We start from the raw sequence: 22,845 nt of genomic DNA on the forward strand, positions 1-22,845 counted from the left end.
TCTGTATGGTCTACAGATCTTGGTCATGGAACTGAAAGTAATATGAAGTTAAAGGAGCAGAAACTTCCTTCTCTTAATTGGTTTGCACTCTTAATAACTGTATTTTTCATTTGTTCAACAGTATTCGTTGAGAAAATAGTGCATTTTGGTAATCAGGAGCAAACATCAAAAAATGTGGATGTTACAGGTTGAGGTGTGACTCTGGCTCTTGTCTCCAACTTTACTATAGTGATGCTGAGGGTGGGCATATTCCCAGGTTGCACAGTCTTGCACTGGAGAAGCAGGGAAAGTCCTGTGTGCTGGATGGGAGTCCTGTAGAGGAATTACTCATCTGTGGTGGGTTTTTTCCCTCAAATTCCAGAAAGATTTTTTGCTGTTGAGAAGAGCTGCTTATTTTTCATGACATGGTTAACTGGGTCATACTGGGGCTTTTGCTGATGTCTGACACTGAGCTGTTATTATTTCAAAAGGTCTTCTGAAGGTTATCTCAGGTGTCCTTCAGCTTGGCAACATAGTCTTCAAGAAGGAGCGCAACACAGACCAAGCCTCTATGCCAGACAATACAGGTAACCAATCTCCTTTCCCTACCCCTCCACCCCTAAAAAAAATCCTCCATAGAAAACTGCAGAAAAAAAAGTCTATGGGAAGTTCTTGCAAGTAGAAAAATCAATTACAGTATGTAGGGAATTCTGCCGCCCTATTTTTCTATCAGTTGGCTTACTGTCAAAGGAGATGACATGCCCCTTCATATGAATATAAAAAGAAATGCTTTGTCTTGCCAAATGTGGATTTGCAGCCACTCACGGGCAGGAATGTGGCACTGTTATTGTTAAAGAGCTGGGCAGAAAGTACACATAACAGTGACCAGATGAAAAGGCTTACTCTACTGGAACACTTAGCGTGTGACTGTTTTAACCATGCTAAGAATGATTACTTAGATACCTGATTAAGAAATATTTACTAACTTCATATTTAGTAACCTTTTAATTTCATTGCCTATTATTACATGTGTAAGTAGCACTGTATTTCACACAGTGGAATTCTGCATGTTGGAAGGCATCATAAAGTTCCATTATAGAATTACTGCAGAAATGTTAAGAGGTGGCTGATTGCTCTTTAAATGTTTTTATTTTTGGCTGTTATAGTAGAAATTGTGCCTTAAATGGTACCTTAGGAAGGAGAGTAAGATATTTGATTTTTGTCATTTTAATCTGAAATAAAAAGAGTTGCCCCAAAAGCTACTTAGCAGATGAAGACAGTACAATGAGTTTGATTAAGTCAGTCACTGGTGGTGTCTTAAATTTGATGGTAAATGTGAAGTTTATGAGGATTCCGTGTTATGTCTTAGTGGTATGTGATAGTATTGTGTCAGATGGATTCATGTGGCTTTGAAAGTAACCTGTAACCTCAAGCATGGGCTGCTTGAGCTTTTTGGGAGGGTTTCTTTATTTCATTAACCTGCTCTTCATTTTATGGCTTTTTGAGAGCAGTCCTTACTGTCCTGGGAATGCAGTTGCAGAAATGTTTTCTTTTTCTTGTTTTCTTTAAGAAAAACAGAAAACAAACAAGCAACAACAACAACAACAACAAACAGCACATGAATATCTTTGTTGTTTCTTTTCCCTTCTTTAGCTGCACAGAAAGTGTCTCATCTTCTGGGTATCAACGTGACAGACTTCACCAGAGGTATTCTGACTCCTCGCATCAAAGTTGGACGAGATTATGTCCAGAAAGCTCAGACCAAAGAACAGGTAGGCATTCTGTACAAGAGAATGAGTATTTCAGTCTTCAGTTTTGCTGTCGCAAAGCTAACAAATCTATTAAAATTTTCTTTAGCATTTAGTGGCCATCTTCATGGCCGCAATGTTGGCAGCTACACTTAAATAATACAGCATCTGTGTTCCTTCTAGTATTAGCTCTTATGATCTGTATAAAAATAGAAATCACCCCTGCCCCTGTAGCACTTCTTCTCATATGAGGAAAAAATGAGAGCACGACTCTCCTAATTTTAGTGACTGGCTGTCCCAGAGGAGTAAGTTTCTTCAGTGCTCTGTGCAAGGATGACATTTTCAAGTTGCTATAATATAGAAAGCACCATTTCTGAGTAGGCCAGCTACTCGGATAAGAGAATTTGTATCACACCCTTGAAATTGTTTGTATGTTTCTTAATAGTCTTGAATCAGGCTGTGCTGAATGTGTTGTTAAAGTGAACCTGAATTCAAAGCTAACTAATAAAGTAGAGCCCCTGTGCTCACTCTCTGCGTGGCTTTTTCATAAACACATCATTATTCTCAGTGTAAATAAACATGCCCCATAACATGAGAAGGACTGGGAAGTGAAAGTGAGATCTAGAAATATTCACAGACTGTCCTTCTGTTTTGACATTTGATTTCTTACTCCGTATGTTTTTATTTTTGTGTTAATCGCGGGTAGGGTCATGGCACTGAGGGGAAAAAAAATGACTTCCACGAATTCTAAATTACAAAGTAATTTAAATGCGTTTCTTTGGATATATGTGAACATACTGTATTACTTTGGAAGGGAATTGATTTTATTTATTTTTTCTTGAATGTTAGGCTATGGTTTCTCAGGTGGGCAGGGTCCTGAAAGTTGGCTTTGACACGCTACTTTATTAAGACATTCTTTGCTCCCACTTACGGAATATCACTATTATAGTGCGACTACTGATATTTGTCTTTCTACGTAGGCTGACTTTGCCATTGAGGCTCTGGCTAAAGCCACTTATGAACGGATGTTCCGGTGGCTGGTTATGCGCATCAACAAGGCGTTGGATAAGACCAAGAGACAGGGCGCATCCTTCATTGGAATCCTTGACATTGCTGGTTTTGAGATTTTTGAGGTAAGGACTTATCAGGTCCCTGCACTCAGCACAATTTGCCATGGAGCCAGGTAGGAAATTGTTGAAGGAAATAGTTTTAAAACTGGAATAAAATAGAATAGCTTTGGATATCGTGTGAATCCTGCTTTTATTTGAGATCCCTACTGATTTGAACTGTCAGGTTATTTAATAAAGTGTCCAAGTAATTCTTTCTTTCTTTATATATACTACAAATATATTCTTGTATATATATATACAAATATATATTCTTTATATATACTACCCATTGCTTTCTGTTCTGGTGCTTGCATCCTTTTTGTCATGTGCATCACAATTACTTAAATTTCATAGTTCTGGCCACTTGTGATTCTCTATAATTCAACACGTATGAGTTTGCTAGCCTACAAAAAAAAGTCTTTAAAATGTCAAGTGGAGTTCAAATTTTGTCCTATTAGTTTATCCCAAAGCATTAAAAATACAAACAATTGAAGCCTATTTGCATCATTAAGAATTGTTAGAAAGTCTTTCTGCTGCTTAGTTTTGACAAAGGCTTCTGAAAAGACAAAAGAAGGGAGGGAAGAGGGGCAAATCAGGTTCCATGTATTCTCATATATTCTGTGTTCTGTGAGAAGTGTGAAAATCAGGGCTCAGATTCTGGTTTCACATCTATCTAAACTGATGTAACAGTTTCTTGATGAAGGAAAGGACTAAACTTTCACCTTTCCCCTTCTGCTATTCCTAGCTGCACCCTCTTATACTGCTCAGTTTTCCAGCACTGCAGATACCGTTTTTCTTAGGGTGGCATATAATTGAGTCAGTCTGTGAAGGGGAATCTAAGCACAAAAACTGATGCAAGACAAATGTAACAAAAGAAGCAGCTGAAGGAAAGTTGAAGGAAAAGATGGAAAAGGGAAAGTGGGAGCTCCCTCTATAGGTAACAGGGAATGGTTAGGCTAAATCATAATATCCATGAAACTACAGTTTCAGAACGTGGCTTTGCTTTATGCTTAGTCTTAAATAGTCACAGGCTAACACCAGAAAAGAACCATCCTGCCATCCCCATGGCAGCCAGACAACTCCTATAAGCTTGTGTTTTTCTGAATCTAGCTTCTTTTCAGCTGCTACGTTACTTGGTCCATTTATTAATAGAAAACTAAGCCACAGGAAGATTGCATTGTTTCTCTCTGATCACGTTGTTGATCCAACTGTACTTTTGGTTTAATGGTTGCTACATCTCATAATGTGGAACTGCATGGTTAGGAATTATTGGAACATGGAGGGAGTAGAACAGAACCATTCTGTCCAGCAGTTGCATTAAAATTAAGTATGGTCTAACGTGAAAATACATCCTTGGTTTTTAACCTTATCCATACAGTTTGAAGAAATCAGGACACAATGAAGAAATTTTGCTCAGTTTTCTCGTTCTGATTTTATACATGAGGATTAAAAAAGGAATTCCCAGTAAGCATGTTTTCAGGAATCTGCCTGCAGACCTCCATTGCTTCCCCTTCCTATGAAGAGGACTTGCCAGCTCTGAGTTTGTGAGAAAACCGGAGGCTTTTCTGCTCCGGGGTTAAGTGGCTACAGTAATTCTTCTGCTGTTTATGACAAAACATTCTTCTGCAAATTCTGAGGAGCAGCGTGTGAATTTCCCTTGGGAATGACGCAGTGTTTCAGTAGCATGTGACAGGAAATGCGGTTCATAAGCAAAAGGGTTTGAAGTTAAGACAAGAACACTAGCTTAGAGTTGCTGAACTATAACTATAAATGTGATGTTTATTGCTAGAATAGTAGATATGCCCTCAAAAGCAACTGTTCAAATATCTTTCTACCCTTTTCTTCATTAGCTGAACTCCTTTGAGCAGTTGTGTATTAATTACACAAATGAGAAGCTGCAGCAGCTCTTTAACCACACCATGTTCATTCTGGAGCAAGAGGAGTACCAGAGGGAGGGCATAGAGTGGAATTTCATTGACTTTGGCCTGGACCTGCAGCCCTGCATTGACCTCATAGAGAAGCCGGTAAGAAGCTCGTTCTCCTGTCCGTGGACAGCAAGAGATGGCTGCACTAGCTGTGTCATAGAAAAGCTAGTCTCTGTATACAGCTAGCTTTTGTAATCCTCTACTGACATGCTGGTTTGATAAGAAGCAGAAATGAACTGTTTTCTCTTGGTTTTGAAAGTATGTCATCAATAAAACTGTTAGTGTTGGTTCTGTAGGAAGTATTGCATGCAAACAGGTCACCTTGTCACCCGTTTTTTCTTCTCAGAAAATTATCTTTGTGTAGAACTGCATGGTACTAGGTGCATAAGTGCAATTTAGGATAAGTAGTGTGAACTTCCTTTGTTGCCTACAAGTGTGAAGAGAGGCTGTGAACCTCTGTTGCTTTCACTCTACACTTGTAAAACTTTGAAATTCACACATTTCACAGCAGATGTTCCAATAGTAATAACTAGTTTCTGCAATTTTCTGCTCTGGTCTTCCGTAGTGTTCCTTTTACTAAAATATATAAATACATAGTATTTCACTTAAAACACCCTGTACAAGTGTCATGAAAGAGACCTTCTGTTAAAAATGTTCAGAGGCTGTGGATGTCCCATCCCTGGAGGCATTCAAGGCCAGGCTGCATGTGGCTCTGGGCAGCCTGGTCCAGTGGTTGGTGACCTTGCGCATAGCGGGGGGTTTGAAACCAAATGATCATTGTGGTCCCTTTCAACCCAGGCCATTCAATGATTCTATGATTTCAGAAGAAGATCTTGAGAGATTACTAATAATTTCTATTACTATGGCAGCAGTTGAACGGATACCACAGGACAGGGGGGTGTGACAGGGATCGTGGTTAGGTGTCCTTTTTTCCTAGCTGTCCAAGGGTTTTAATTACTGACATAGTCCTGTACTTAATGATGTTTGGATGTTTCCCTCTTTTAAGGCTGGCCCCCCTGGTATACTGGCTCTGTTGGATGAGGAGTGCTGGTTCCCAAAAGCAACAGACAAAAGCTTTGTGGAAAAAGTTGTACAAGAACAAGGCACCCACCCCAAATTTCAGAAGCCAAAACAGCTGAAAGACAAAGCTGACTTCTGTATCATACATTATGCTGGCAAGGTAAAGAATTAATAGCTAAACTGCATGAGAAGAATGTCTGTATTATTTTCCACTGCGTAACTACTGTTTTTTAGAAGTAGCTACTTACCAAAGTGACTGTGTGTGGGAAGACATGGGAGGTTGGTGGGAGACCTCACAAAGCCATTTCATTGCTGTAGACTTTACGGGGCCTAAGGAGATTTACCTGCAGATTATTTGTGTATAGTTGAGGACATGTCAAATCGACACCAATTTAAATTTGTTCTCTGTGACTTAATGGGATTGGAGATAGTTCTCAGAAACCTTGTGTCAAGATTTCATCACCAATAATGGTGGTGCAGCAGTTTTTTGCTTCACGCTCAGGATGATGCATACTAGCATTGCAAATCCATTCCCGTAATTTCTATTCTATTTACCAGTAGAACAGAAAAATCAGCATTCTGGGAGGGGGGGTTGGTGTTTGTAGATATACTTGCTTTGATGACACATTCAAGAATAATTAGGCAGTCTGTTGTTGATTATGCAAACCTTGATGCTGCTTTTCTAGACCTTGCAGAATCTTGCTGGATCTTGTGCTGCAGAAAATGGTCTGGAGTTTCTTGATGTGTTTTTCTTCTCCAGGTGGATTATAAAGCAGATGAGTGGCTGATGAAGAACATGGATCCACTGAATGATAACATTGCTACTCTTCTCCATCAGTCGTCGGATAAGTTTGTGTCTGAGTTGTGGAAAGATGGTATGTAGATAAATTTAATCTCATATATTTTCTCTTCCTGTTTTACAGGGAAAAAACTTGTTGGTTCATCAAAAATCTGTTATGACCTATGTTACTTTTTTTTCCCTGGGGACTAAACCACTGAGATGAATATTATCCAGTACTTCCTTTGCTTAGACCCTGGTACTGCATTTAAAATTCACTGTAACACAAAAGAAAGGCTCACATGCATTGACTTACATTAAGCTTTCTGCATATACTGCAATTATTGTTCCAAATTGAGAATGCCAGATTAAAATATGAACACACCAATGCGTCCTGGCAGCTTGCTTAGCTGCAACACTCAAATGCAAGATCTGAGGTTGAATCTAGGTTTTCTGTCCTGCAACTAGCGTGTTTTTGCCGCAGTGTTGTTCAGTATTTTATTCTATCTCCTCTGAGTTTATCTGCTTTTGAGTCTTACTGTTGCTGTCACTTTCTGTCATGGGTTTTCTTTGACGTCTCTGTCTGTTGCAGAGATGCAGAACATTCAGAGAGCCTATTTCTATCAACACTTTCCTATTCTTCATCTAGAACCAGGTGACTGAGAAATCCAGCTGTTGTGTCATGTGTGTAATGCATCCTAGAGCCATGCAAGAAATGCTTCCATTAACTTCTCTTTGTCCCTTTGTCATACCTGCTTGTCTTTCTTGTTCATTTCCTTTGCTTTGTGCTAGTAGCTCCTCATGGACTTAGAAAAACAAATCCTTGTGAGTGGATACAAGACAAATATGGACACATTCAGGCACTAAAGGTGTTCTTGCAAGACTTTCACAGGAACAACTAAAAGCAAGTCCCTGTCAAATGTTTGAACATAGAACCAGTAAGGCTATTTTTCAGTCCAAAACTTGGAAGAAGGATTTCTAAGGCTGTGTTAAAACTGAAATTCAGTTTAATGCTGATTTTAGTGCCGGGGTTTGCTTTCAGCCACAGATCACAAAAAGGAAAGTTAGTTTGGAAAAGGAATTGGTACTACATGAAAAATATCTATCAGCAAGTAGTACCCAGTAAGGCCTTTGCTGTGTGAGACTGGCACATGCCTTTTGGAATTAGAATGTCGATTGAACCACAGCTGATCAGATCTCATCTATTGTTCTTAGCTGGATCTTCTGTTGCAAGTGACTGTCTTTTTTGCCATATTGATGTAGATTGCAGGGCTCAAGTTTTTAAGAGGATTGTTCCAAACAGAATCTGGGACATTCTTCTATGGATTTCCCTGTGGTGTCATCTAGTAATCTTTTCTTTCTGATAAGACAGCTTTGGCTCTATTCTAATGGCTGCTCTAGAGGTGAGCAGTTGTAAACTGACATTAACTGTAAATGAGAGTGTTTGTCCTTTCTTGTTTCTTCATTTGTGGGGATTTCTCTTGACAGGTTTTTTTGATCAATCCAGTTGAGCATGTTATATATTTTCAGAAGTTAAGACAGGGAGCCTGAGTGTAGGCATCAGGCAATCACTGAGGACAGTATTGAGACAGTAGATTGAGGCCCTTGAGAAAAAGCACCTTAGGGTGTGGGAATTTGTAGTGGTTGTGAGCGTGAATATTTATTTCAACATGATAGAACAACGGGAAGAAGGAATGCTTTAGTTTCTTCTGACCAATGATACTCTCAGATCTAACTGGCTTCTGTTGAAAAAATACAATCTCGGAGTTTACCCATCAAGATGATAGCTTCATTAGTACTTGGGTGTCATTGTGGCATAGTGGAGAAGCTGTTGGGGCAGGGAGTTCTGGCTTTCTCCTAGTGGTGTTGTTTGTGTCTGTAATTCATAGACTACTCGTACTCCAAAATAATTCAAGCAGTGCTGTCTTGGGATTTGGTATCTATCACGCCTTTAACCGTGTTTGTTCAGTTAACAAGTAGATAATGGCTTTTCTGATCACCAACCATAGCAAATCTGCTTGTGACTGAATAGTCAGGCTGGGCTTTTTCTCTAACTGTAGCCCCTTCTGGATCAGAGTTAACTAATAACTCTGGTGGGCTAGCAGCTAGAACTCTTGGTTTGTTGTTTTCCATTGTAACCTAAGCAAGTGGAAGCATCTGAAACGCACTTCTAGACTGCTCTTCCAGATCTGCCCTCCAGAGCATCAGTAGGCTATGTTTGGGAGTAAGTTTGATTCCATCACTCAAACTTCCTGTAGTGAGCTGTTGCTTTTTTTTCCTTCCTGCTCCTATCCCTGCACAAATTCTGTACAGGAGTCGACATCTGTGTAGAGATGAAGCAAAAAGGATCCTGCAGCTCCTCTCATTTATCCTGTTCTACCCAGATGTTCTTTGTACAGAGCAATGTTTCCTCTGGTTGTGGCTGAATTTTAATGCCCTTTCTTGTGTTCTTTTTAGTTGATCGTATTGTTGGACTGGATCAGGTAGCTGGCATGTCAGAAACAGCGTTGCCAGGAGCCTTTAAAACCAGGAAGGGTATGTTCCGAACAGTGGGACAGCTTTACAAAGAACAGCTGGCTAAACTGATGGCTACCCTGAGAAACACCAACCCCAACTTCGTCCGTTGCATTATCCCCAACCACGAGAAGAAGGTAAAAGAGGTTATAACTACTGCCCATGCAGTCATAGATGGACTTCCTTGGCAGGGTATGACTGGGTTGTTATTCCCAGTTTTTGCAACAGATCTTGTAGCGGTCCTACTTATTCAAGATCTCTCTTTACAGTTACCTTAAGTAATGGCACACTTTCCAGTTTGGTAGAGACTGATCTTTGCAGTTATTTCTAAAGTGGCATAAAAGCTTTTGATTTCTTACAACCAGAAAAAACAGAGAACCAGCTGCTTTACAAAAAAGGGGAGGAGACAAGGTGTGTTAAGCCTCTTTTGTACAAGGTTACTGGTATTAAGCAAATGTTTTTTTCCTTAACAGGCTGGAAAGCTCGACCCCCACTTGGTCCTTGATCAACTTCGCTGCAATGGAGTGCTGGAGGGAATCCGTATTTGTCGTCAGGGCTTCCCCAACAGAGTTGTATTCCAGGAATTCAGACAAAGGTAAAGACTAGAAAATAATCTGAATTAGTCTCTACCCTGCTATAAGTATATATATATATGCACACTATATATAAGTGTGAAAACTGAAGTATTTTGTTACAACTAAATCAATGCTGTTTTGAGAGGCAGCAACACCAGAGCATCTATCCCTTGCTATTCCCCTGCACAAAGCCTCCCGAAAGTATCTTTGTCTTTTTCTCTACGGAGCATGGAGTTGTGCTAAGGAGCAGAGGACCCTATACAAGTCTGCTGCTTCATGTTCTTTTGTCTACAGGTGCAATTTCTTGTTCTAACAAGACCATTAGACATTGAAGTCAAAATGTGATAGGAACTAGTGCTTTTTGTTTCCATGTATAACTATGTAATTAACCCAATGCATTCTGCTCTTCAGATATGAAATCTTAACTCCAAATGCAATTCCCAAAGGATTTATGGATGGAAAACAAGCCTGTGTGCTGATGGTAAGACATTCCATAAACTCTGAATAGAATAAACATTATGGATGTGGTGAGGAAGCTGGGGTTGTGCATTCTGTAAGCATAATAAATATATCTTCTACACACAGACAGAAATTCAAAGGACAAATGTTTTGTCTGAGAGAAGGAGGGTGCAGAAAACTGACTTGCCTTCACTTGTGAAGGCTCTCGACTAGCATGAGGTTCAGTAATCATGGGCAAAGAGAGTCCTTCTGTTTCCACAGACGTGTGCATTTTTAGATGCCAACAATATTCACTGAATCAAAATGTTAAGAAGCATTGTTATCTTTAATTATATACTTGAAGTCGAAGCTTCAACAAACTTTTTGTAAAGACCTGCTGGTGGCAAACACTTTCAATGGGAACTCTATAATTTTTGCAGAAATGCTTGAGAGGGAAAGTTTTGGCTTTGTAGCTTGATGACTAGGGGGCACTGAATTGAATTTAAGGGATTCCTGTTTATTCTGTCTCAGAGGAATATAGTTTCTTCCTTTGAACTGGTATTAGTATTGACAACAAATCCTTTAAAGGAAGGCAAAGTTGATTGGGGTGCCTTTCAGATTAAAATTGGGAAAACTTAAATATGAAGAATCAAGAGATGTATTCTCCTTAGGCAAGGAAGAGGACTTTTGGAAGGACAAATGTATTCCTTGCAGCATCCTTGTATCTTTGGGTACTAGATGTGCTGTTATATTAAATTATTGCCTTCTAACGTGTTTTCTGTCTTATATTGCCTCCATTTCATGCTGTGCTTGGCTGGACTCCAATTCTTGTAATTGAGACAGGGCTTTTGCAGGAGTTACCAGTGTTGGCTGACCTGAGTGGGTTACTGTGGGAGAAAAGGGGTATCTTACAGCTGTGACACATGTTTCACAGTGTGACGTGAAGCAATCTTTGCAATAAATGTATTCTTCTCTTTCTCTCATTTTAGATCAAAGCATTGGAGCTGGATTCTAACCTTTACCGAATTGGACAGAGTAAAGTGTTTTTCAGAGCTGGAGTCCTTGCTCATCTTGAAGAAGAGAGAGATCTGAAAATCACAGATGTCATTATTGGCTTCCAAGCGTGCTGCAGAGGCTACCTGGCCAGAAAGTAAGGATCAGATTTTACAAAATACATTATAAACATACGTATTTCTCCTCTTCAGGTGCAAGTTTCTCTTCCCCCCCAAAAAAAAGCTGACTAGGAATTATTTTCTTGTCAGAAAGACCACGATTTGTTCATTGTGTATGACAGCTGATAATGGTTTTAGAGTTGTCCAATCTCTGTAATATTTGAGTTCTAGCACCTAAAGAAAATATATATGCTGCTTTTCTACATACAGAGCAGTAAAGTCTATTTCCTTCACTATACAGCAATACAGCAGGCAACCTTTTAGGTTTGGGTTTTAAGGGTTTTATTTTTGTGGAAGAGCTGCAAGCTACAAATGTGATATCTCAAAGGTCCTAGCAGAGGGATTTCTCTGAAGCTGTTAGGTAGGACTGCAAATGGTATATATCTAAAAACAAGAGTAGTAAGGTACAAAACACCTCTGTTTTACATCTTGTTGTGGGGAAGTGAGAACGAGACTTCTAACATTAGAAGGTGCTAGGGAAAAACGTTTTAAACAGAGGAAGCTGAGTAAAGGAAGTGATAACCTGCCTTACCTGAGCAGAAAAAGGCTTCAAAAAGCTGGAGGAGTTAAGCTGCAAATTTTGTTCTCCTTTTTTTTTTTTTTTTTTTTGAGAAAAGAACCTTCTAAGAATATCATCTCCAGTTATCCACGAGTGGTCTTGATTGAGAGATTAGTGTCCCACTGCGGGTTCCTTTGTTATCTCATCTCCATTTTTACTTTGTAGAGCTTTTGCCAAGCGCCAGCAGCAGCTGACGGCCATGAAGGTGCTCCAGAGGAACTGTGCTGCCTACTTGAAACTGCGGAACTGGCAGTGGTGGAGGTTGTTCACCAAGGTAATATTTTTTCCATTTATGAGAGTTTTGGCGTAAGTTTGTAGTTGTGACTTAAGCTTCTCAAGTTGAACCACAGAAAAAAAAAAACACCAGAACAACAACAAAAAACCACTTCCTTTCCAATTGAACTTACTTACAACTGCACCTTGATTCATTTAGATAGAGGATATTGTGACATATTTTGTATCTGTGCAGTGTGCCTGTATAAAATAGTGCAAGGCTATGTGCAAGTAATGTGGAAAAGCAGATTTAATATTTTATGCGTAGAGGAGGATTGCTTGCTTTGGTAGTATATCACTTCAAAGACTTGCTTACTACATGGCTAGTCAATTTGGCTGGACAAAAATTGTTAACATGGAAAGAGATCTGTCATCTCTTCCTCCAGAATTGTGAAAACAAAATGGAAACACTGGAGTCTGATTCTGCTGTTAGATTTGCACAGGTTTATCTTTATAAAGACAATGAGCACGTGAAGAAATGGTCTTTTTCCCACACTTGTGGCATTTTTTGCTCCTCAACTATGGAGACATTGCAGCTAAATCAAAGTTGAAAGTAGTTTTCTCCTTCCTATGAAGACTTTTAAGGGTTTTTGGTGGGGAAGCACAGAGATGAGTGGTGGTGTTGTTTTCTTTACATTGACTGCCCGTGAACTGTAACTTGCTCCACTGGATGGCAAATCTATTTTACTGTTATTATTGCTTACACCTTGAGAGTCCTGAATTTTTTACCCATTGCTTTCCTGAATTATCCCATCCTGGAGGAAACATTGGTTAGTCAGGCAAACAGAGGGTTAGTAACAGTACAGATTGTATGTAGTCCTCTGTGATTCTCCCATGGTTCATAACAAAGTAATTGGTCAGTCCTTCCAATACAGTACTTATGAAAAACATTGTTTTGTTGGATGCTCATCACGTACAAGAGCATTTTGTCATGTTCTCAGTGTTCATTAAATACATCCCAATCCCTTGGTTTCCTTTTCAGGTGAAACCCCTGTTGCAAGTAAGCAGACAGGAAGAAGAGATGATGGCCAAGGAAGAAGAACTAATAAAGGTTAAGGAGAAGCAGCTAGCTGCAGAAAATAGACTGAGTGAGATGGAGACATTCCAGGCCCAGGTGAGTTGTGTGTAAAACTCATTCTGTCCACTGCCTCAAAAGCTGTTCCTGTGCTTTAATGGTCTGATGCTCAAGCTGCGGGATTCTTGCTTGCTGAAATATGTGACTTAGCTCTACCTTGTTCAGTTTTGCTTGCCCTTCTCCCCAGCTCAGTTAGCACAGTGAATAACTACTGCCTTATTACAGCTATTATATGTAAAGTCTCCTTTGGCTGAGTGTTATAGCAAGCGGTTGAATTCAGCCTCATCGTAAATGGAATTCTTTTTGTTTGGAACTCAGAAGGTGCAGCAGGCTTGTTTTTCTGCAGGGATGGTACTTACATTACTTTTGCAGGGGAAACCAAGCAATCAATCTAAAACCAAACAGTCAAAACTAAACAATTTCAAGCGATCATGGTCTCTAGACCATGTGAATGTGGCTTTAACTTATAGTAGAAGACAGCTGAAGTTGTTATGATATAACTGCAGAACACTGGGGTATATATCCTCAATTAATATAAATTGCTTAGTGCTTTGGTAAATTGGAGTTTGTCTTACTGTTGTTTCTGTTTTGTGTACTGTGAAGCTAATGGCAGAGAAAATGCAGCTGCAAGAACAGTTGCAAGCAGAAGCTGAACTCTGTGCTGAAGCTGAGGAGATAAGAGCCCGTCTGACAGCCAAGAAACAAGAACTAGAGGAAATTTGTCATGACTTGGAAGCAAGGGTGGAGGAAGAAGAGGAACGGTGTCAACACCTGCAGGCTGAAAAGAAGAAAATGCAGCAGAACATTCAGGTAATGCATTAGGAATGCCATCTATGATATCAATAAGCAGGCTAATAGGAGTCAGAGTGGTTTGTTTGTCTTATTTTGGAGGGAATCAGAAGAGTGAGAATAACAAATAAAGGAAATACAATTGAAAAATCTATGCATGGAAATAACAGGGCAGAACAATTCTGATGCCTCAGGTATTCAGTCATCTGGAATGTGTCGTTCCATTCTCAAAGGTGAAGATTATGGCTACTTGTCAACTGGACAAGCTTTTGCTTGAACTGGGTGTTTTGGGAACTGCAGTATTCTTTGCAACACAGTATTGTTTTCTTCTGCAGTAAATTTTATTTGCTAAGGTGCAGTTTGTTGCATCAAGTCAAGACAGAGAAGTCAGTTCTAGAAAGTGCTAATATTATATTGGCCAGTAAGCAGCACTGACAAATTCCTTGCTTTTGTGTTTGTGTTGTGAAGGAACTAGAGGAGCAGCTTGAAGAAGAGGAAAGTGCAAGGCAGAAGTTGCAGCTGGAAAAAGTGACCACAGAAGCTAAACTGAAAAAACTAGAAGAAGATGTGATAGTTCTGGAAGATCAGAATCTCAAATTGGCCAAGGTAAGACTCCTGCAGTTTTCCATGCAGACTAAAGATGTTCCAGTGACTCTCTTGGAGCTACTTGCCAAAGGCTGACCTTTCCCTTTTTATGGGAGGCTTATGAATTAATTCGATCTAGTGATAAGCAGCCCTAACTAGAATTTGTTTATGAAATTAGATGTCTGTCTGTATTTTTTACAGATCAGTGTTATATATTTAAATACAGTTAGTCAAGTTAGCCTTGACTAACTAACAGTAGGTAAGCAAATCTTTTCTGGTACATTGTTATGCCAAGCAGTATCAAGTTACTTCACAAACAGGCTTTGAAAGGGTTGTCAGATACAGATCTGTAAGCCACTGTTTATTGGAGTATTATCTGTAATCCTGAATGGGTTTGTTTCCTTCTACGTTTCCTTGTCACAGTAGTAGGCACTAATGACATGAATATCTTCTTTAAGCATAGTCAACTCTGAAAATTCCAGCAACTGCCTTGACAATAAATTCTCAATTCCACAGGAAAAGAAACTGTTGGAAGACAGAATGTCTGAATTCACAACAAACCTGACGGAGGAAGAGGAGAAATCAAAAAGTTTAGCCAAACTCAAGAACAAGCATGAGGCCATGATCACAGACCTGGAAGGTGCCGTTTTTTAATATATTTTAAAAAGCAGATCCTGCATAGGAATTGTTTGTTCAGTCTTTGGTGGTTTCTTGTTTAAAGCTGTGGAGTTTCAGTTTCATTTCTGAAGCTTGAGTCTCACTCTGGTTTTTGAGGGGTTAAAAACTAGTCTATAGTGTGTATGCTATTGATTGGCTTGATAGAGCTGTTCAGTGGCTGGGTGAAGGTTATGTGCCTCATCAGCTGAGCCCGTGATCTAAATAAAAATCCTCTCCAAAGCAGCAGGCCAATGGAGAAGAGAAGCTGGTTCTCTTTTTTCTCCTACTGTGGAAGGGTCTCTACCTTTCTACTTCCAGCAGCATCGGTTTGTCAGGGTTAGTGTGGGTTTTGATGCTCCATTTGTGCAAGTTCTTCAGAGTTCAAGCTAGATGCACTTTATCGTGGGGCTGGCCAGGTCAACACAGCGGGAGATGGCCTATTTAATTGCAGTAAAAGGAGAGCAGTCCTTGTGCTCAGCATCACTTAATGAATGTCGTGCGGTGTGGATGCTGGGAGAGACTAGCATTGTGCTTGTTGTTTATTGTTTTTTTACAATGAAGCGGGGAAGGAGGTTTGGATGTAAAATGAGGGAGAGGAAAATTGCACATACATCTTTTAAGTGCAAAATACATGAGCCATCTGCATTATCCTGACAGAATAATGCACTCCAGCTAGTTTTTACGGTTGTATTACCAGGAAAGATATTATTGCCTGAATAGTATTATTTTCTCTGCCTTTCACAGTGTTCTTTGAATGACTTTGTGTCATTGTGCAACTTACTTTGTCCTTGTCTGTATTAGAACGTCTTCGACGTGAAGAAAAGCAGAGGCAAGAATTGGAGAAGACTCGTCGAAAGCTTGAGGGAGACTCCAGTGATCTGCATGACCAGATTGCTGAGCTGCAGGCTCAGATTGCAGAACTCAAAATACAGCTGTCCAAGAAGGAAGAGGAGCTGCAGGCAGCCTTAGCTAGGTGAGAATCTGACCTGTGGTACTGCCACATTTGTTAGGAGGTATTTCTTCTAGTCTTGTGTCACTTTGGAATCTTATGTATTTCGGTCTGAACTGTTAGGATTCATATCCTTAGCATCAGAGTTCTTTGGCTGTTACTCACTGCCACGTTCTCTGTATAGAGCTAGGCTATCACTGCAATGTGCGCTGCGGAAGTTTTGCTCTAGGATTTTAGAGGGGGTTAAAAAATAGTGGCAGGGTGCTGTCTCTCTGCGGTAGTTGCTATATTTGTCTATTCAGTGAAGTGTCCAACTTCCATTGTAAAGTGGAACTTTTCCTTCTGCTTCTGTTCTGCTTCTCTTGTCAGTCTCTCTCTGTCCCCTTCTTTAAGGTAAGTAATTGTGCTCTGTCAAGTATTGAGAGTTAAAACTTAGAATTTTGTAGGTGATCTGTGGATCAAAGTTTGAAAGTAATCACGTAGAGCCTATCTGTACCAGCTTTTTTTCTGGATTATTCCTGTAGGACAGGTGGTTTTCATTTATGTATGCTTTATATCTGGCTCTGACCAGAACTCTTATCTTAAACACAGGGTGGAAGAAGAGGCAGCTCAGAAGAACATGGCCCTGAAAAAGATCAGGGAACTCGAGTCCCAGATCACTGAGCTGCAGGAAGACCTGGAGTCAGAGAGAGCTTCCAGGAACAAAGCCGAAAAACAGAAGAGAGACCTGGGAGAGGAGCTGGAAGCATTGAAAACAGAGCTAGAAGACACTTTAGATTCTACAGCTGCTCAGCAGGAGCTCAGGTAACTACAACATGTAGCTTGTTGTATGGTCTGGTTTTGTTTTTGACTTCTTTATTAAAATAAATGCAAGTCTTTGTCAGAGCATGCTGGGTAGCAACCTCCAATGGCTACAGAAGGAGACAGTGTGCAAGCTGTAGTCAAGACTGCATTCCCTTGTCTGGTGTAAGGAAGTTAGTTTGTTCTGTAACCCTAGTGGTGGTGATACCCAAAACATTCATGCTTTCACATTCGATTGTTAGTGTAGTGAGCTTGTACTTAAGAAGGGTACAAAGATAAGTGTTAACTTTGAGAAATGTATTTGTAGCATGTAGGGCTAACCAAACCTTGGTGTTTTTCTGCATTAGAGATGCTGTTTGTGGATACGCTTTGATTCTCTCCTTGCCATCTACATAAAAGCTGTGAATTTTGCAGGTCAAAGAGAGAACAAGAAGTAACGGTTTTGAAGAAGACCCTTGAGGATGAGGCGAAGACACATGAGGCTCAGATCCAAGAGATGAGGCAGAAACATTCACAAGCCATTGAAGAACTGGCAGAGCAATTAGAGCAAACCAAACGGGTATGTGGAACAGGGAATGCAAGACCAAAGCAGTCAGCCTCTCTGAAGTGAATGAAGTGATAGCTGCTCTGTGGCAGTGTCTTAATACATGATGCACATACTTTTCGTTCCTTAGTAGATCATTTTGTACTATGAAGCATATTACAGTTGTATAAATAGTTGCATTCATTCATTTGTTCCAATCAGGCATTTTCTACCGAATAGCCAAGATATTGTTTAGTTCACTGCTAGCATTTGTTGAGCTGTACAACCTTTAATTTGAAACTCTGATGGTGCAAGACTATCTCCTTTATTATTGTCTGCTCTGATTGTTTAATTGTCTCCTGCTTATCAGGTGTTCATATTGTTTTTTCTGAATAAGCAGTGTAAGACTTAGCTGTAAAACATGCAAAATTGGTTTGTTGGAATAATTTGGAGGGGAAAAAAAATGTAATGACTCACTGGATGTATTTTGCTGTATCTTCACTCTGAGGTATTTTGCTATTTTTTCCCTCCCCCCTCCAGGTGAAAGCAAATCTTGAAAAAGCAAAACAAGCCCTGGAAAGTGAAAGGGCTGAACTGTCCAATGAAGTAAAGGTACTTCTGCAAGGCAAAGGGGATGCAGAGCACAAGAGGAAAAAAGTAGATGCTCAGCTCCAAGAACTGCAGGTGAAATTTACAGAAGGTGAAAGAGTAAAGACAGAATTGGCTGAGAGGGTGAACAAGTTGCAGGTGAGTGGCATGGGTTTTCCTTAGCTTCTGTTGTAGCCAGGGAATAGAGAGGAAAGGAGGTTATAGGGTGGTACCTTCCTATGGTTAATTTGAAAACCTCTTGTTCCTCCAGAGGATAAAGTTCCTACAGAAAAACACATAGTTTGCTTCCCAAGGACTCGGCAAACTCCTTAACTCGTTATCAGCTCAGGCCATCAGGACTGATGTCATTAATGAGCAGCCACCAAAAGGTGCTTCCCTTCAGCGTGCAGCAGTTTGTACTGTACAGTTCCGTAACCTTTCAGCTACTTGTGAGCCAAGAGTGGCACAGTCTGGTGATTTGGAAGAACGTATCTTGATAGTTTGTAATGTGGTTGATGGTGAAGAGGAGTGGCTAAAGGGAGATGCTGAAATTCAGGATTTTCTCCAACGCTCTTCAAGATAAACAAGAAATACCTTTGGTTCACACCAAGCATTGCCTATTTGGAGGGCTATCATTAGATGTTTAGCAGTGCTGGTGTATGCATACTCTTCTGGGGTCTGAAAATGTAATTTGGAGTATCTACATGCAGTCCTGAAGCAAATCATATGCGATAAAGAGATTTAAAGACAGAAGGTTGTTGCAATCGAATCTCTTTTGGATTCTTTGTATTTCATCCCTAGGTACCTAGAAATAACACATTTCTTCTCCCAAGAGATGATATGCATGCCTTACTTTTGAGAAGTGCCTTGTTTTTCACATTCAGGTCTTGCAGCTGTTCCTGGCTTTCTTCATCTTCACCTTGCTGATGCATTTAATAAGTGATACTCTCATCTCTCCTTCAGGTTGAGCTGGACAATGTCACGGGCCTTTTGAACCAGTCTGACAGCAAATCAATCAAATTAGCGAAGGACTTCTCTGCTCTGGAGTCACAGCTTCAGGATACTCAGGTGAGAGCTTCGGAGGCCAAGACATCCATATCATCTGTGTATCTTACATCCACTGGCTGTTACAAACGGTCTCAACTAAAGTGAGAAAGCAATCTGGACTGCTGTTAACTGACTATACAGCACTTCAAAGGATTGAATCTGGCTGTTTTGCTAAGGGGCTGTGCTGCATGGTGTTGAGAGCATTACTGAAGAAACGAGCTCTTTCTCTTCCTTCTGCTTCTTCAGTATATGGAACATACGTAACTTTCCATGTCTTAGAATTAGAAGTCTTCCTCTATCCTTGTAAACCAAGGAGATGTGCTGAGTTCCTCTGTGGTGCTTGTATTGTAGGAGCTGCTGCAGGAGGAGACTCGCCTAAAGCTGAGCTTCAGCACTAAATTGAAGCAAACAGAGGATGAAAAGAACGCTTTGAAAGAGCAACTGGAAGAAGAAGAGGAGGCAAAGAGAAACCTAGAGAAGCAGATCTCTGTTCTTCAGCAACAGGTACAGTCTACCTTCTGTAAACCAAACACTTGAGAGGAGAGGAAGTAAAATGTAAATGAGGAATGGGCATCTAATGAGAGAACCTTTGATGGACAAGGGTGATCCTGCTTACTTCAGTGAGTCTCAGATAATGATCTTACTGTAGACTTCTGCCCAGGAATTCCTTTGGAATCACTGATACAATGTTGATGGTTGTAGGTGATTCCTTCAGAACTCAACAGACTTATTTCCTCAGCTCATCCAATGCCAGTAAACCACATACAGTGTTGTGCTACGTGTGGTGTATGCACACTCACATGCAGTCTTTTCTGTCCTTCAGGCAGTAGATGCCAGGAAGAAGATGGATGATGGTCTGGGCTGCCTTGAAATAGCAGAAGAAGCCAAGAAGAAGCTGCAAAAGGACTTGGAGAGCTTAACCCAGCGTTATGAGGAGAAGATAGCTGCATATGACAAGCTGGAAAAAACAAAGACCCGCCTGCAGCAAGAGCTGGATGACATCGCTGTGGACCTGGATCATCAGCGCCAGACAGTTTCCAACCTAGAGAAGAAGCAGAAGAAATTTGATCAGGTATAACTTCAGTCTCAATCCATTCAGTGTAGGTACATCTGACTAGGCAGCTTTGCCTCTAAGAATATCTAAACAGTGCTGTTTGGAGAACGCACGTTTATTTCTGAACTGAGGTATAGCACATAAAGTGGAGAGAGGCTGTCATAGAGGGAAACTTGTTTTGTTTCATGCACAAGAAGTTTAGTGATGCGCCTTTTCCCAAAGGGCTAACATTTATACTGATAACAACATCAAGTTGTAAACGCTGTCTGCAGTTTCTGAGGGGCTGTCGGAACTGATATGGTGGATGCCTAGGGAATCAGAGGTTCATTCATGTGGGGTCAGCACATTATTGAAGATGGGATAGTATGCATTCTCTGAAGACGGGTTTTCTTGAATCTTTCTGTCTGTGGCAGAATGCTACTTAGAAGGCAGTAATGGAAAAGGTGCATGTTTGCCTTGTTCACAATGGCTTAGTGATTTCTCAAAATGCTAATGCTGTGCTCTTGTAGCTCTTGGCGGAGGAGAAGAACATCTCAGCCAAATATGCAGAAGAGAGAGACCGTGCTGAAGCTGAAGCCCGTGAGAAGGAGACAAAGGCCCTCTCCCTGGCCAGAGCCCTTGAAGAAGCCATAGAACAGAAAGCTGAACTGGAACGAGTCAATAAGCAGTTCCGCACTGAGATGGAAGACCTGATGAGTTCAAAGGATGATGTTGGGAAAAGCGTAAGTATGGAGCTAAGGTGTCTGTGCAGGACGTGTCACAAAGACAATAATGTTAGTTTGATGCTGCAGAATATTTATGCTAGTGTTAATATGGTGAATTGCAGTAGAGAGAACTGAATGCTTTGAGGATTTGTGAATATTACATTTGTATTACATTAGTGAGCAGGAAAGTTGAGTAGAAAGAGCCTGGAAATGACCCAGATGACATAGTGTTAGAGACTTGTATTGTGATGAAGAAGGTGTGATGTGAGATGAATTAGAGGCTGTGGCAAAGTGAAAGTTGGCCTTTTCTCTTGCATAGCTGGTGATAGGACTAGAGGGAATGGATTCACATTGCACCAGAGGGGCGTCAGCTTGGTTAGGAGGAAAACTTTATTCTCAGAAAGATTGGTCAGGGACTGGAATGGACTGCCTGGGGAGGTGCTGGAGTCACTGGCCCTGGAGGAGTTCAAGAAACGTTTAGATGTGGTAAGGAGGGACCTGGGTTAGTGGGGAGATACTGGTGGTGGGTGGATGGTTGGACTTGATGGCCTTGGAAGTCTTTTCCAACCTTAGTGATTCTATGTGGAAAATGCAGGGAATAGTTGGACGGCAGAACACTGTAACCCAAACATTTCATAATAAGGAAGGGGTTGTGAAAACAGGAAGAACTAGATTAAAAAAAATCATAATTAGAAGCTAAAAATTACTTTCTTGAATTCTGTCAGAACCAGGGGTGTCTGTCCACCTCTGGTAAGTCAGTCAGGATTGCACTTACAAATACTTCTCCTCATCACCACACATAGATGACCAGAGCTAATAGGTAATCGTAATCCATGTGCAACTTGCAGCTATGTGAGCAGCTGGATCGGAGAGGTATCCCTGCATTAATATAAGGAACAAATACAGTGTCCTTGTGTCTTGTCTAGAGTGGCTGCTCTCAGGCTTTTTTGTTCTTAGGATAGGTGAAACTGTCCTCTTTGTGGAAACCCTGTATGTGGTACTGTGCTGTAGGTCCATGAGCTGGAGAAGGCTAAGCGAGCCCTGGAGCAGCAGGTGGAGGAGATGAAGACACAGCTGGAAGAGCTGGAGGATGAACTGCAGGCCACAGAGGATGCCAAACTGCGGCTAGAAGTGAACCAACAGGCCATGAAGGCACAGTTTGACCGAGACCTCCTGGGACGTGATGAACAGAACGAAGAGAAGAGGAAACAGCTGATTAGACAAGTAAGAATTGCTTTGTAAATCCTGAAAGTGTTCTGCAAAGGCATTTATGCCCAAAGATGGCTAAGACAGTGCCAATCCACTCATCGTTGTCAATGATAACTCTCCAGTCAATGCTTCAAAAGCTTTCCCTTGTGTGCATGACTTTTCAGACAGTCTTTGCCTACCTGAAGATCCCGTGTTGCTTTCTTAGTGAGGAATGTTAGCCCTCATCCCTCTGCCAGTAGGGATTAGAAGAAGTCACGTGCTTGCACTTGAGTGCAGTTTGTAAGGTGGATGTGAAAAGCAGCTTTGGGGAAATCAAGAAGCTGAAACGCTGATGCCTGAATTTCTGTGTACAGGTGCGGGAGATGGAGGTGGAATTGGAAGATGAACGAAAACAGCGTTCCATTGCTGTGGCTGCCAGGAAGAAACTAGAGCTGGACCTGAAGGATCTGGAAAGCCACATAGACACTGCTAACAAGAACCGCGATGAAGCCATCAAGCAGCTCCGCAAACTGCAGGTGAGGAACTGCAATTGTTTTAGTTGTCAGTGGAAAGCATATTTACCCAGGGAAATGAGATACAAGATTTCACCTCATGAGAACCGTGCATCAGTGTCGCAGGAACAGCAACTTGGTAGCAGTTTACCAGGAAAGATTTATTGGCATTTCAAATATCTTTCTAACCCCCTTCTGCCTGTTTAATTCTCTGAGAGACAAGCTGCTGGGAAAGTCTGCTCGAGCGCTTGCCTCATATCAGTGTTTCTGTAAAGGATTATGG

General features: G+C 40.8%; 1 protein-coding gene across 1 annotated transcript in view; it reads left to right on the forward strand.

Annotated features, from left to right (window-relative positions):
* Nucleotides 1–22,845, forward strand: part of MYH9 (myosin heavy chain 9) — a 67,073-nt gene that overhangs the window by 39,038 nt on the left and 5,190 nt on the right. Inside the window, exons 10-34 of the mRNA XM_072329568.1 lie at nucleotides 471–566; nucleotides 1,633–1,751; nucleotides 2,708–2,860; nucleotides 4,687–4,860; nucleotides 5,768–5,941; nucleotides 6,542–6,656; nucleotides 9,017–9,210; nucleotides 9,547–9,668; nucleotides 10,060–10,129; nucleotides 11,076–11,236; nucleotides 11,983–12,091; nucleotides 13,073–13,204; nucleotides 13,769–13,975; nucleotides 14,423–14,560; nucleotides 15,056–15,179; nucleotides 15,998–16,169; nucleotides 16,737–16,949; nucleotides 17,361–17,505; nucleotides 18,010–18,216; nucleotides 19,021–19,125; nucleotides 19,456–19,608; nucleotides 19,928–20,176; nucleotides 20,668–20,880; nucleotides 21,874–22,086; nucleotides 22,425–22,586. Coding sequence (XP_072185669.1) covers nucleotides 471–566; nucleotides 1,633–1,751; nucleotides 2,708–2,860; nucleotides 4,687–4,860; nucleotides 5,768–5,941; nucleotides 6,542–6,656; nucleotides 9,017–9,210; nucleotides 9,547–9,668; nucleotides 10,060–10,129; nucleotides 11,076–11,236; nucleotides 11,983–12,091; nucleotides 13,073–13,204; nucleotides 13,769–13,975; nucleotides 14,423–14,560; nucleotides 15,056–15,179; nucleotides 15,998–16,169; nucleotides 16,737–16,949; nucleotides 17,361–17,505; nucleotides 18,010–18,216; nucleotides 19,021–19,125; nucleotides 19,456–19,608; nucleotides 19,928–20,176; nucleotides 20,668–20,880; nucleotides 21,874–22,086; nucleotides 22,425–22,586 — 3,920 coding nt within the window. The remainder of the gene's footprint in view (nucleotides 1–470; nucleotides 567–1,632; nucleotides 1,752–2,707; nucleotides 2,861–4,686; nucleotides 4,861–5,767; nucleotides 5,942–6,541; nucleotides 6,657–9,016; nucleotides 9,211–9,546; nucleotides 9,669–10,059; nucleotides 10,130–11,075; nucleotides 11,237–11,982; nucleotides 12,092–13,072; nucleotides 13,205–13,768; nucleotides 13,976–14,422; nucleotides 14,561–15,055; nucleotides 15,180–15,997; nucleotides 16,170–16,736; nucleotides 16,950–17,360; nucleotides 17,506–18,009; nucleotides 18,217–19,020; nucleotides 19,126–19,455; nucleotides 19,609–19,927; nucleotides 20,177–20,667; nucleotides 20,881–21,873; nucleotides 22,087–22,424; nucleotides 22,587–22,845) is intronic.

This window comes from Excalfactoria chinensis, chromosome 1, assembly GCF_039878825.1.
Source record: "Excalfactoria chinensis isolate bCotChi1 chromosome 1, bCotChi1.hap2, whole genome shotgun sequence".
NCBI lineage: Eukaryota > Metazoa > Chordata > Aves > Galliformes > Phasianidae > Excalfactoria > Excalfactoria chinensis.